Here is a 13,521-nt window from a genome sequence, read left to right as displayed (position 1 = left end):
GCCCTCTCCGGCCTTTGCACGTCTTTTTTTTTTTTTTTTTTTTTTTTTTACTAAACTAGAAAGAGAATGTACAGTACCGATATGTTCCCCAACCTGCTTGGATCAAATTGTTTTGTTTTTTTTTTGAAACCCATTATTGCTAAACCAGAGTGTTGCCACTGAGAGCCGAGGAGTCCGCTCACAGAGGATAAAACTGAGAGGCGGCGTCCGAAGACTGGATCTCCACCTGGGCCATTTTGAACTGGGTACACCGGAGCCACTTGCGGAGGGCCACGAGGCCCGCGCTGCTCGGGGCCGAGCCGGGCAGTGTCCTCAGGCTGTGGAGGTTCACGTTGTTCTGAATGGCCTGGAGGCGAAGCTGCAGTCCGGCCGATAAGTGCTGTTGAGGAAGGGCGAGACAGCGGGTTTAGTTTCTCTCACTTGACGGTCCGGGCTCCACCCAAGGGAGCACCAGCCCGGGCTTCTCCTGCAGGCAGAGCCCTCCCGTGGGGCTCCAGGGCCATCGGGCCTCAGCACAGAGGCCAGCTCTCACATCTGGCTGTGGACAGGGTGGGGGACGCGGACCAGGGCCAGGGACTCTCAAGTCACTCCGGCCCAGATCCATCCACGTAGTGCCATTCCCATCCCGACCCATTTGCTGCAAGGGGGACGTAAAGCTGACAAGCTGGGTGGGGACGGACACACACACACACACACACACACACACACACACGCGCGTGCGCCATCCCCCAGGAGCCGGGCACCACGCAGGCTCTGCCGCCAGCTCCCAGGTCCGGGCTCCTCTGTGGACAACTCTGGGAACAAGGTATTTCCGTCTGTGTTTGACTTTTCTCCTGGGCAAACTGGGGACAGTAACACCTCGTGGGGTTTTCCTTTAAGGGTGAGTTAATGGAGGGCTTAGAACCAAAGTGGGCACATAATCGTTCTTCTTTGCATTTTAATCACGATTACGGTCTCTCTGTTCTCACAGTACTGCCCGAGAAGAGGCTAGGTTATAAGCTCTGTTGGCCTCGGGTTTCGATTTCCTGAAGGCGGAGTGGGGGGGACAAGGGCAATCTGGACCGAGCCACCGTTTTCACAGGTTTTCAGCAGTGCAGGCGCCCCCCACCTGTGGCCACAAACGGCACCAACACCACGACCCCGACTCAGAGCCTGCAAGTCCCTGTTGATGGCTGCACTTCTGTCTTGGTGTCTGCGGACCTTGAGGTCAGCCCCCTTCTATCCACCGACATCCCTCCCCGATGCTGAGAAGAAAACCAGCAAGAAGGTTTGCATCTCTGCCCCCTGCTTGCCCTGTGCTCCCAGCGCCGTAGACAGAGCCCAGTTCCGGGTGGAGCAGGGGCCTTGCTCCGCCATCTTCCTGTCAGGCCCCGGGGACCCCGACTAGTCATGGAGGACGTCCGGCCCAACAATGACCATGCGGCACTCCAGCTGGGGCCTGGAGATGGGAAAGACACTCGGATAGAGTCTCTCCTTCCTGGCTGTGGGGCCCCCGGCTAACTGACTCTTCTATCTGATTCCACGTTTCCTCATAGGTAGCACAAGGGGGCAGGTCCCTTCCCTTCTGGCTCAGTTCTGTCATTCATTCAATGTTAGCGTTTCTTAATAGAATCCTTCCTGTCACAAAAAATCCATTTTTCTTTAAAGTTTATTTAATTTATTTGAAGTCATCTGACCTCCAGCGTGGGGCTTGAACTCACGACCCTGAGATCAAGTCGCATAGTCTATCGACCGAGCCAGCCAAGCGCCCCACGGAAAGTGACCAGGAGAGAGCACTGAACATGCCTGGGCTCAGACGCGCAGGGGTGTCCTCGGAAGGTGGGACAGGCCTGTATTCCAGTCAGGAAGCGAGCCTCGCTCAGACTCGGGTCCCCCCTCCACTCACAGCCTCATCCACAGCGGATAATACGACCGTGGCTCCTGCTGTTCCCTCCGCCTGCATGCCCGTTCCCTGGCCCACAGAGCCCGTGCCGTGCCAGCCCTCTGAGGCCGGGAGCAGGGTGAATTCACCTTTCTCAGGGAGCCCTGTTCACGGCCTGACCCTGTCTGCAGGGAACTGAACTTCTGGTCCACTCAGGGATGACTTACCTTGATATTTGACTGAATCATTGGCAACCACATAGGTATCAGCTGTGTGGAGAAACACAGAAGCCGTGTTATTCGAATTCTCCATCCCCGCCCCCAGCAGCTTTGGCTACCACTCGGGAAGGCTGGGCACACAGAACCCCTCTAACATCACCAAAGGGATGGGCCCCTGCTGCGGAGTTATCCATTATCGGAAAAACATCTTTCTGAGGCCAGACCCTGCTGAGCCAGTGGCACTGGGAGGTTAATGAGTGCCCCTGCGAGTGCCCGGAACACATGCTCTAGAGTAAATGACTGATTGTCTCTTGAAAGCTACCACACACGGGAAATGAAATGTGTATTTATTTAATTAAATCCTCACTTTCTTGAAATAGCATTTCCTCCACGGGGATCTTTAAACTTGAGTCCCCCGAGTAGGACGGCGACTCTATTTGCCCGTAGTTGTTAAGGAAATCTCCCTGGGAGGTGGCTGAAAAGCTTCAGCGGTATAAAAAAAAGCACACCCCGAGGTCGCCTGGCTCTGATCTGGAAGGTGGGGGGCAGCAAGAGGGACTTGTCCAGAGGTGTGGACAGTGCGGCCACAGGCAGGCGAGCAGAGGGTCCCCACTGCCACAGGGAGCAAGGCATTCAAACTGCAGGTGTGTGGGAGCCTTGCCCTCCTCCAGCCCCTCTGGTCCACCTGACCCCCTTTGCTGTGTCCTCCCTTGGAGCTCACAGGATGTCCAGCCCAAGGGCCTCCAGCAGTGGCTCTCCTCTCCTTGCTCTGGTCTCTCAGCCATGGTTCAGCCCTCTGGACCGTAAGGTCACGTAAATCCGGAAGTCTGGGACGGAGCAGTGTTTCCCAGAGGGTGCTCCCCAGCTCTCTGACTGGTGGGTTTAAATGGGGCGGGGGGTGCGCTGGTTCCGGTACATTTGGAAAGGCTAGACATAGCACTGCTCAGATCTCTAACACCCGAATATGCGTCTTATCTCTCCACTTTGTGTTCCTTCCAACCTCTACTCCTGTTCAGTAGAGGAGTACAGTGGCCATGCGCTCAACCGTGCCCTCCCCAGACAGATGCTGTAGTCCCTACCCACACTGCCTCAGAATGTGACCTTATTTGGAAGAGAGATCGATGCAGATGTAATGAGTTAAGATGAGGTCATTCTACGGTAGGGTGGGCCCCTCATCCAATATGACTGATGCTCTTAGGGAAAGGGGAAAATCTGGACACAGGTCCGCCCACCAGCAGAGCCCCATGCAAAGATGAAGGCAGAGGTCTACAAGCCAGAGAACGCCAAAGATTGCCCACCAATCCCCAAAGTGAGTTCGGGGGAGGATGGAACAGGTTCTCCCTCACAGCCCTCAAAAGGAACAACTCTGCTGACCCCTTAAGCTTGGACTTCTGGCTTCCAGAACTGTGGGGTAAGAAGTTTCTGTGTTTCAGCTGCCTAGGCCATGGGACCGTCCCAGCAGCTCTAGCCACGAAAACAAGGGCACACTCCAGGAAGTGAGGCCCACAGGTGGCGGAGTGCAGGGGGAGGTGGAGGTGGGAGGGATTCAGGTGATGCTGAAGCCTGAGGTTCTCAGGAGGGGGGTCACGAGAAACAAGTTTAGCAAAGTGGAAGGGAGGCCCTTCACCACCCACCCATGATGACCTGGGATTGTTTCCAAATCTAGTATAACTTCTGAAGAGGGGAGCCCCGTTCACTGCTAGCGGAACTGGGCTCCAGAAAGATCATCATGGCAGCAATCTGCAGACTAGGGAGAGGACAGGTGTGGAGAGTGGAGGCTGGGGGCCGGGGGGTGGGGTGGGTGGGTGGAGCACGCTGCCCCGATGGTCCAGGTAAGACCAGGGGTGGCTTTGGAGAGGAAGAAGGGTGATGCCTGCAGACACAATCTGAGAGACCCCAAGTCTGCTCTTTGGAGCGAGGAAAAGAGCAGAAGCTGAGGTTTCCATCCTGGGCAAACTGGAGGAGCTGTGCCCTGAGGAAAATGAAAGAACCAGCAGGAGGCCTGCTGGGATGGGGGACAGTGTACCAATAACCTCTCTGTTCACTAGTCACGGCCACGGGCTGCCACACTCATTTAGCTCATCAACACACACACACACGCACACCCGCACGCATGCACACACACACACACGTACACACAACTTGATGAAGTGAGAAACTACATTTCTCTCTATGCTTTTCCTCCCAAGACTCAATCTGGCTATTGTTTTGCTTTGAGCATTCTGTCGAGATGTACAGTTTGCTCATTTCACTGGCACTGATGCTCACTCATAAACACAGTGCTCATCTTGGAGCCATGCAGGACTTCTCTAGCACGAATGTTGTGTTTGGAATAGCGTACAGTGTAATTGGACTAAAACTCAAAATATCAGAAAATACAATTTTTTTTTTTTAATCAGAAAGCAACATTTTCTCCCTGCTTCCTCCAACCACCAACCCTTATAACAAACTGTGGGATTACAAAGGTCAGTGGCAGATAAAGCTATGCTCTCTGGCCATTAGCAGGACTGGCTCACGCAAACATTCTGATTGGGAAAAAATAAACTAGTCTGACCACTTCCTCTCCAATGTCTATAAAACAAAAAAACCCAAAAAACAAACAAACAAAAAAACACCAAAAACAAAACCAAAGCAAAACAAATCTAAGGGTCCTAGTGTCTACAAACTTTTGTTGAGTTTTGACCTATTTAATAAGGAGCAGGGCCATATGCTTCCAGGTATTTAGGAAAGACCCAAACTAAGCTCCTGTTAAGATCCTGAGGGACTGAGCAGGGTAGGAGCCAGGAAGCACTGAGCACTCTGACCCTGGGTGGACACCTTTCCCAGAGCTATTCTTGGAGCTCAAAGACTATATGAGGCAATCAAGGGGAATAGTGAGGTTGGTTTTTGCTATTAGCCCATTTATGAAACATGTGACCATATCATGCTAATATGTATCTGCAAAGGACCTTCAGGTTTGTCATTTATGAATCTCATGACTAAAGCTTTCAAGTTAAATCTCATTATTGATAGCATTATATAATCTAACAGTCATCCTATTTCAGGAATGCTAATTTGACTTACTGAGTAACATTCATTTCCATTCCCTTTTGCTAGTGGCTCCTACAAAGCTGTCAGTAAGAATTAGATGTTATTTATTCTGGGTTCTGTAATGTGATAATAAAGTTGGCTGGGGTTTTTTTTTTTTTTTCCTCTCCAGAAATGATATCTAGAAAACTGAAGGACATTAAAAAAAAAAGGTTGTTTTTCACCAAAATAAAAGTAATACTTTTCCTCTTATCTTGGTTTACTCTACAGAATAAAGATTTTCTGCTCAGGTAAATTGCATTCATTTCACTCCATGCTTGCTCCAGTTCTCAAAACTAAAATTAGGTGTGAAACTTTCTTCTTCAGCAAAGATGGAGTAACAAAGACCAGATTTACCCTCCTGCCTGCAACAATTAAAATTTCAGATAGAGTATATGAAACAGTGGTTTTTAGATCCTGGGCATCAGGGCAGTTCAGTGATCCCCAAGGGAGAGGAAACAAGGTAAGCCCTACAATTATCCTAGCTTACTGCCTAGAAAGCTTGCAGGACCTGGACAGAGCCTGACTGTCTTTCTGAGTTAAAGAGACGGATCGGGGAGCCCAGGGAGGCCGAGGTGTGTAGTTTGTCAGGCAGAGTACTGGAGAGGAGGGAGCTGCACAGAAAGAGAGAAAGACAGCAAGAGGGAACTCTGAAGATCTGTAAAAGGTCCCCCTTGAGTCGTCAGCTACACACTGATCAGTGCACACATGTGAGAAAACTACCCAAGGCTGAAGAAAAAACAACCCAAAAAGATTAGAGCGGCAACCACACAGTGCCAGCAACCGTTGGTATTCCCACAAACTAGTGAGAGTGGGCAATTTTTTTTTTAATTTGAATTCTTTCTTTTTTAAAAGATTTTATTTATTTGTTTGACAGAGAGAGACACAGCGAGAGACAGAACACAAGCAGGGGGAGTGGGAGAGGGAGAAGCAGGCTTCCCGTGTAGCAGGGAGCCTGATGTGGGGCTCGATCCCTGGACCGCAGGACCATGACCTGAGCCAAAGGCAGATGCCCAACAACTGAGCCACCCAGGTGCCCCGACTTTAAATTCTTTAACTAACAGAGTATCAAGTACAATACTCAAAAGGCTATTACTTAGTGGTGAAGAAACATTAGCTCTAGATGAAATGCAGCTCTGATCACCTGACAAGGCTTAAAAGCAAATATCAAAAGGAAAAAACTACCAAAATAATTTCACAATATCACAGAACACAGCTCAAAAATTATTTTTTAGAGATACAAAAATATCCAGCACCCAAGAAAGTAAATTCAAAATGTCAAGAATGTAATAAAAAAATCACCAGGCATGCAAAGAAGCAGGAAAAGATGACCTATAATGAGAATAAAAATCAATCAATTGGAGGGGCACCTGGGTGGCTTAGTTGGTTAAGCACCCAACTCTTGATTTCAGCTCAGGTCATAATCTCAGGGTTGTGAGATCAAGTCCCACCCTGGGCTCCGCACTGGGCATGGAGCCTACTTAAGATTGTCTCTCTGCTTCTTCCTCTGCTAGCCCCACCCCTCCAAAATAAATAAAAAGAAAAAAAACAAAAAAGAAAAAAATCAATCAATTGGAAAAGACCTCAAAATGATACATATAACAGAATTAGTAGAGAAGGACATTAGAACAGTTATTATAACTATATTCAATATGGTCAAGAAGGTAAAGGAAATACTTAGTATGTCAAGTAGAGGCATAGAAGGAAATATTTAAAGAAACAATAGTTGATATTTTCCAAATATAAAGAAAACTAAATCCATAGATCCAAGAAGCCCCACAAACCCAAGCATAAGAAACATGAAGAAAACTATACTCGGGTGTTTCATCATCAAATTACTTAACAATAATGGTAAAGAGAAAATCTTAAAAGAAGCAAAAAAAAAAAAAAAAAAAAAGAAAAGAAAAAAGGACATATTACATACAGAAGAAAAAAATTAGAATAATAGAGATTTCTTGTTGGAAACTATGAAAGCAAGAAGACCGTAAAGAGCAACATCTTTGAAGCACTGAAAAAAAAAATCCAACCTTTGAATCTAGAATTCAATACCCAGTGAAAATACCTTCCAAAAACAAAGGCAAAGTACATACTTTCTCACATAAAAGAGCAAAGGAATCAATCACCAGCAGACCTGTGTAAGAAATGGTAAAGGAGGATGCCTGGGTGGCTCAGTTGGCTAAGGGACTGCCTTCAGCTCAGGTCATGATCCCAGAGTCCTGGGATGAAGTCCCTCATTGGACTCCCTGCTTAGTGGGGAGTCTCCTCTCTCTGACCTTTTCCCCTTTCATACTCTCTCTCAAATAAATAAAATCTTTTTAAAAAATAGTAAAGGAAGTCCTTTGAACAGAAGAAAGAGCGAAGTTAGATCTATATAAGGAGAGAAAAAGACTGAAAATGGCAAGTATAAATATGGCAATAATAGCAAATATAAATAAATAGTGAAAAAAATGCTAAGTCTTTAAGAGACAATTGACTGCTTAAAGCAAAAACAGTAAGAGCGTGTGGTTTGGTTTATAACATATGTGGGAGTAAAACAGATGACAGTAAGAGCACAAAGCCGAGGCTGGAAATCCACCTACATACACAAAGTGGTATATTACTGGAAGGTAGAGGGTGATAATTTAAAAATGTATACCATGAACTCCAAATCAGCCACACAAAAAACCAACTAAAACATACAGCTAATAAGATAACTAAAGAACACATGTCTACTTCTAAATAACTTGTGGGAAAAGAAGAAACCAAAAGGAAAATTAGTAAATATTTTGAATTGAATGGAAATGAGAATATCTGGAAGAATGCAGCTAAAGGAAAAAATTTAGAGCACTAAACATTGACAATAGTACAGAAGTTTCTCAGAATAACAACCTTAGCTTCCTTTTCCTTTGAAGAGGAAATTATAGCCAAAACTTAATTGCTAACATCTCAATCCAACAGAAAGCAAATGAAAAAAAAAAACAACAGGAGACAAAGAACAGATGGAAAATATAGAAAACAAATTGTAAGATGATAGTGTTAGACCCAACAATGGCACAAAACACATTAAATGAAGACAGTTTAGACACCCCCAATTAAAAGGAAGCGATTGTCAGACTGGACTTAAAAGAAATGCAACATCTAGCTACGCACTGTCTGTAAGAAATATACTGTAAACATAAAGTTTAAATAAGTTAAAAATAAAAGGATAGAAAAAGATATACCATCCATTTCTTTGACCATAGTCAAAGAAAACCTGCACTGCCTTTATTAACATCAAAGTGCTGTTCACAGCAGAGATGATTACTGAGGATAAAGACAGCCCCTGAAGAATTCATTTCATCAGGAAGACCTAATAATCTTAAACATTTATACATCTAATAACAGAGATTCAAAATACATGAAGCAAAAACTGGTAAACCTGAAAAGATGAATAAACAAATCCACAAGAGATTTTCAGATACCCCTTTCAATAGAGATATTTCAATACCTCTTTCTCAGTAATTGATAGAATAAGCAGATAGAAGGAAAGATATCGAAGACTTGGACAACACGACCAATGACCTTGAACCAAGCAGCATAGGACACTATACCCAACAACAGCAGAAGACACATTCTTTCCAGTGCACACAGGGCATTTACCAACATAGCCTATAAAATCAGTCTCAATAAATTAAAATGACTGAAATTATATATAGTATGTTCTCGGACCACAAATAGGAACTAAAAACCCATTAACTAGAAAATTTCCAAATATTTGGAAACTGCCTAATATGTTTCTAAGTAACCAAAAATGAGTCAAGAAAATAAAGTGAAAGGAATTTTAAAAGTATTTTAAGCTGAATGTAAATGAGAACACAACATACCGCATTGTGGGATGCCACTAAACCAGTGCTTAGAGGGAAACTTATAATAGATGAGAGTGAATTAAAGCTGAAGTCATCAGAAGGGAGAATATAATAAATAGAAGTCAATGAAACAAAACACAGAAAATCAATGAAAACAACTCAAAAGCTGGTTATTGTTTTTCAATCAAAAACTCACTGGAATTCACATGTCTCTATACAGACTGACCGGAAAAAAATAAAAAGCCACAAATCACCAATGTCAGGAATTAAAGAGGTAGCATAACGACTGATTCTACAGCTCTTGAAAGTATATTATGAACAACTTCATGCCAATAAAATTGACTACTTTGATGAAATGGACAAATTCTTTGAAAGACATACACTACCCCAAGGATCACTCAAGAATAAGCAGAAAACCTAAACAGCCTTATATCTATTAAAGAAATTGGATCTATAAATTTAAAACCCTTCTGCAAAGAAAATTTTAAGCCCAATTCTATCAAATATTCAAGGGAAAAAATAACACCAAATCTATACAAAACTTTTTTACAAAACAGAAAAGGAGGGATACTTCCCAAATCACTCTGTGAGGTTATCATTACCCTGATACCAAAACCTAAAATATTTATTGCTAGAAAAGAAAAACTACAGTCCAACATCCCTTATGAACACCAATGTAAAAAGTTATTTTAAAATGTTAGCAAACAGAATTCAGAAAAGGATAGGTAATACACATCACACCCAAGTATGGTTTGTCCCAGGAATACAAGATTGGTTTAATATACAAAAATCAATCCATAAAATTTACCTTGTTAACAGCCAAGAAAGAATAGTCTAACAACCATCTCCATAAATGTAAGAAAAGTATTTGAAAAGTCCTACATTTATTCCTGACAAAAATTCATAGCTGACCAGGAATTGAAGGGAACCTTGTTCAGTTTCACAAAGAATACCTAGGAAAACTGATAGCTAATATTTAATGAGGAAAGATGGATGCATTTTTCTTCAGATCAGGAACAAGGCAAGGTTTCCCACTCTAATGACTTCTATTCAACGTGTACTAGAGGATCTAGCCACAGCAATGTGACAAGATAAAGAAATAAAAGGTATAAAGACTGGAAAGGAAGAAAGAGAATTGCCTTTACTTATACATGACACAATTGTCTATACAGAGAAGCTGATGAAATCTGCAAAAAAGGTACTAGCACTAATAAATGAGTTTAACAGCTAGCAGGGTAAAAGATCAATATAAAATCAGTTGTATTTCTAAATACTAGCAATGAACAATCAGCAATTTAGATTAAAAAAATACTACTCATAATACCCTAAAACTATTATATACGTAGGGGTGAATTTGACAAAAATATGCTAGTTCTGTATATGGAAAACTACAACATATTACTGGAAAAAAGTTAACAAAAGCATTTAAAAAATAGGTACACTGTGTTCATAGATCAGAAGACTCAATATTGTTAAGATCTCAGTTCTCCTTGGATTAGGCAAGGATCTTTTAAAATACAACATTAAAGCATGATCCATAAAAGAAACATTTGATAAATGGTATTTCATCAAAATTAAGACCATCTATACTTCACAAGACACTGCTAAGATAATGAAAAGACAACTGCAGAGAAAATCTTTGCAAATCCCATCTCTGATAAGGGATATATGTCTTAAAATTCAATTATAAGAAAAAAATCCATCCCAACTAAAAAAAAGTTGGTAAATAGTTTTAACAGACACATCACCAAGCAGATACGCAGATAGCAAGTAAGCACATGAAAAGATGTTTAATGTCACCTGTCAACAGGGACATGCAATTTAAACCCATGGTGAGATCCCAGGACACAATCTGTAGGGTGACTAAAATGGAAGACTGACTACATGGAAGTACTGACTAAAATGGAAATGTTGACAAAGGTGTGTAGCAACTGAAATGCTCACACACTGCTGCTATGAACGCAACAGGGCACAATCACTTAGGAAAACAGGTTGTCAGTTTCTTGAAAAGTTATACACATATCATACGGCCTGGCCAGTCTGCTCCTCGGCGTTCATCCAACATACGTGAAAGCATACATCTACACAAACACTTGTATGTCAATATTCACAGCAGCTTTCTTTGTGATAACCCCAAACTGAAAAGAGCCCAGATGTCCACTAACTGATGAATGGATACACAAAACGTGATACAGCCACATCGTGGAAAGCTACCCAGAGAGAAAAAGAAATGATCTGCTGATACATGCAACCAAATGGATTAATTGTAATAGATTTCTGAATGAGAGAAGGCAGCAGGGAGAAAGCTTAAGTATTCTCTAAGTCCACTTACATAAAATTCTAGAAAATGCAAACTAGCTAATAGTGACAGAAAAGAGACCAACAGTTGCCTGCGGATGGGGAGGTAGGATACAGGAATGGTGGCAAAGACAGACTAGAAAGATGAAAGGATATGGGAAAACTTTGGGGGGGGGAGGGATATGTTCATTACCTTGATTATGGTGATGTTTTCATGGGTGTAATAAATGTGAAGACTTACCAAATTGTACATTTTAAATATATATAGTTTACTGCATCAAAATTATACTTTTGATAAATTCATAAAAAATAAAGTCACGTATGGTCATCTGAGTGTCAGTCATAGAGTTTCCCTCATGGTGTCAACTTTTGCTGTGGACCAGCAAGCTCTATCTAGCCCATTTGAACCAGGTGCTTTGCAGTGTTCTGATGACAGTCAGGTTTTCCCTGAAAATGGGTTGCTTTTCTTCAGCATTATGGGAGTTAACTTGACAAGTGAACTTTATCCAAGAATAGGGTCAACCAAGGCACGAAACAGCAAGTTATAAGGTCCCAGACTGATGCCCTCTGTGTGGTGGAGGTTGGTAATGGTGGTGGAGAGAACAGAAAATGCACACACAGGTAAACAGCTGGTGGAACAGGTAGAGGAGGGGGAAGAATCAGTGAGAAGAGACGGAAGGACAGGAAGGAAAGGAAGAAGAGGGGAAGTAAAAAAGAAAAGATAGAGAAACCAAAGTTCTTCTTTAGTCTAATTTTTTTACCATGTATGCCTCCGATGTCCTTGGGCAGGTGACAAATACTTAAATTACTTTCATACACTAAACAGTGATTTAGTATGGTAATATTAGAAACGAAATTAATTTACCTTAGAGAAAAACACTAGCTACCCAAGTTCAACAATGACAGACTATTTTCCTTGGTTTTCTGGATATCCTGCAAGGTGAGGCACCCCCAACCAATTTTTATAAGGTCATTTTCAGATCAATGTTGTCCAGTACTATTTTCATGACTTGTCTTAACATGCATTCATGGTCCAGCATCTCTAACCCAGCTAGAGTCAGTCACAGTGGTAAAGAGCGAGCAAAAATATCATGATAACCATTTGGGGAAGGGCGGTTACATGAGCCTGAAACCTCCAGCCCCTGACTCTGAAAGTCAAAATCAAATCAGTTTTATTTTCCTCTTCAAAGGCACATTCCAAGTAAATCCACATTTGTTTTTAGGAGCAAGAAATGGTCTATAAAAATCGTAAGATTTTCCTACCTTGACAAAAATTGTTGAATTGCATTCTTGCAATGCCTCCATCAAACTGATCACATGGAGACACACCATTTCTACCATCTGAAACAACAAATATGAAAATCAATTCCATTCCCAGTGATCCACACACCTTGAAACCTCGTCTATAGCCATAGGCAACCCATGTCCTGTGTCCATGAGGCTTTTGGGTACAATGACCGAAGGGGACCCCAAGGAATGGTGTTTATTCACCCCTAGAACTTTAACTAAAAACCAACTTTAAAATCTCCAGAGGTTTTATAATTATCATGCCCTCCTTACCTGACTCAGGGCTGCCAGTGGAATTTGGGGATTGATTTCACTCATCTCTACTGCATGTGATTCATACCAGGGGATACATGCCTTCTCCTCCCCTCCTTCCAACTACAGAACTTGGCCCTGGGTCCTCTTCTCCATCTTGACCCTTTCTCCCCAGTTTCTTCACCCGAAGTGACTGTTTAACTTATTACACACCTGTCTGTGCGGCTTTGTTCTCTACAGAACAAGGTGGCCATGTTGACGACAGTTTGAAAACACAGAGGATGGCCCTCCTCAGAAATTCCTGAGGCTGGATTTTGAACCATCCCAGGGGGGGTTTTACTGGGCCGGCACATAGCGTTTAACAAATTTTTCAGGATAAAATTAATTCAAACTCAGTAGCATTTTTGGTATAAAATTCATTTGTAACAGATTTAATTCTAACATTTGTATATCAAAGAGATTTGGAGAGGAGGTAAAATGACAACAGAAGGACACCAAATCTCTACTTAAGGTTCCATTTCATTGTCTGTAAAGTAACAGAGCAGAATGCTTGATCTCTAAGTTCTCCTTAGACAGTCTCAGACTCCATGATCCAAGAAATGTTTATCTCAGAACTGTCTGTGCACCCTAAAATTGTCACATAAATTTCCTTTAAACTGAACTAGAATACCTCTCTCCATACAAATTGCTTTATAACATCTGCTTCTCTAAAGAC

At 42.9% G+C, this 13,521-nt stretch overlaps 1 protein-coding gene across 10 annotated transcripts in view; it reads right to left on the bottom strand.

The window, feature by feature from the left end:
• UNC79 (unc-79 homolog, NALCN channel complex subunit) overlaps window positions 1-13,521 on the bottom strand; it is a 248,546-nt gene continuing 235,025 nt past the window's right edge. For all 10 annotated transcript variants that reach the window (XM_046010109.1, XM_046010111.1, XM_046010112.1 and 7 more), the window contains 3 exons: window positions 12,531-12,608; window positions 2,089-2,130; window positions 1-379 (listed from right to left, as the gene is read on the bottom strand). In XM_046010109.1, coding sequence (XP_045866065.1) covers window positions 179-379; window positions 2,089-2,130; window positions 12,531-12,608 — 321 coding nt within the window. In that variant the 3' untranslated portion in view covers window positions 1-178. The remainder of the gene's footprint in view (window positions 380-2,088; window positions 2,131-12,530; window positions 12,609-13,521) is intronic.

Source organism: Meles meles, chromosome 6, assembly GCF_922984935.1.
Source record: "Meles meles chromosome 6, mMelMel3.1 paternal haplotype, whole genome shotgun sequence".
NCBI classification, from domain to species: domain Eukaryota; kingdom Metazoa; phylum Chordata; class Mammalia; order Carnivora; family Mustelidae; genus Meles; species Meles meles.
Note: the sequence above shows the minus strand (reverse complement) of the source record. Positions and strands in the feature narration are given on the sequence as shown.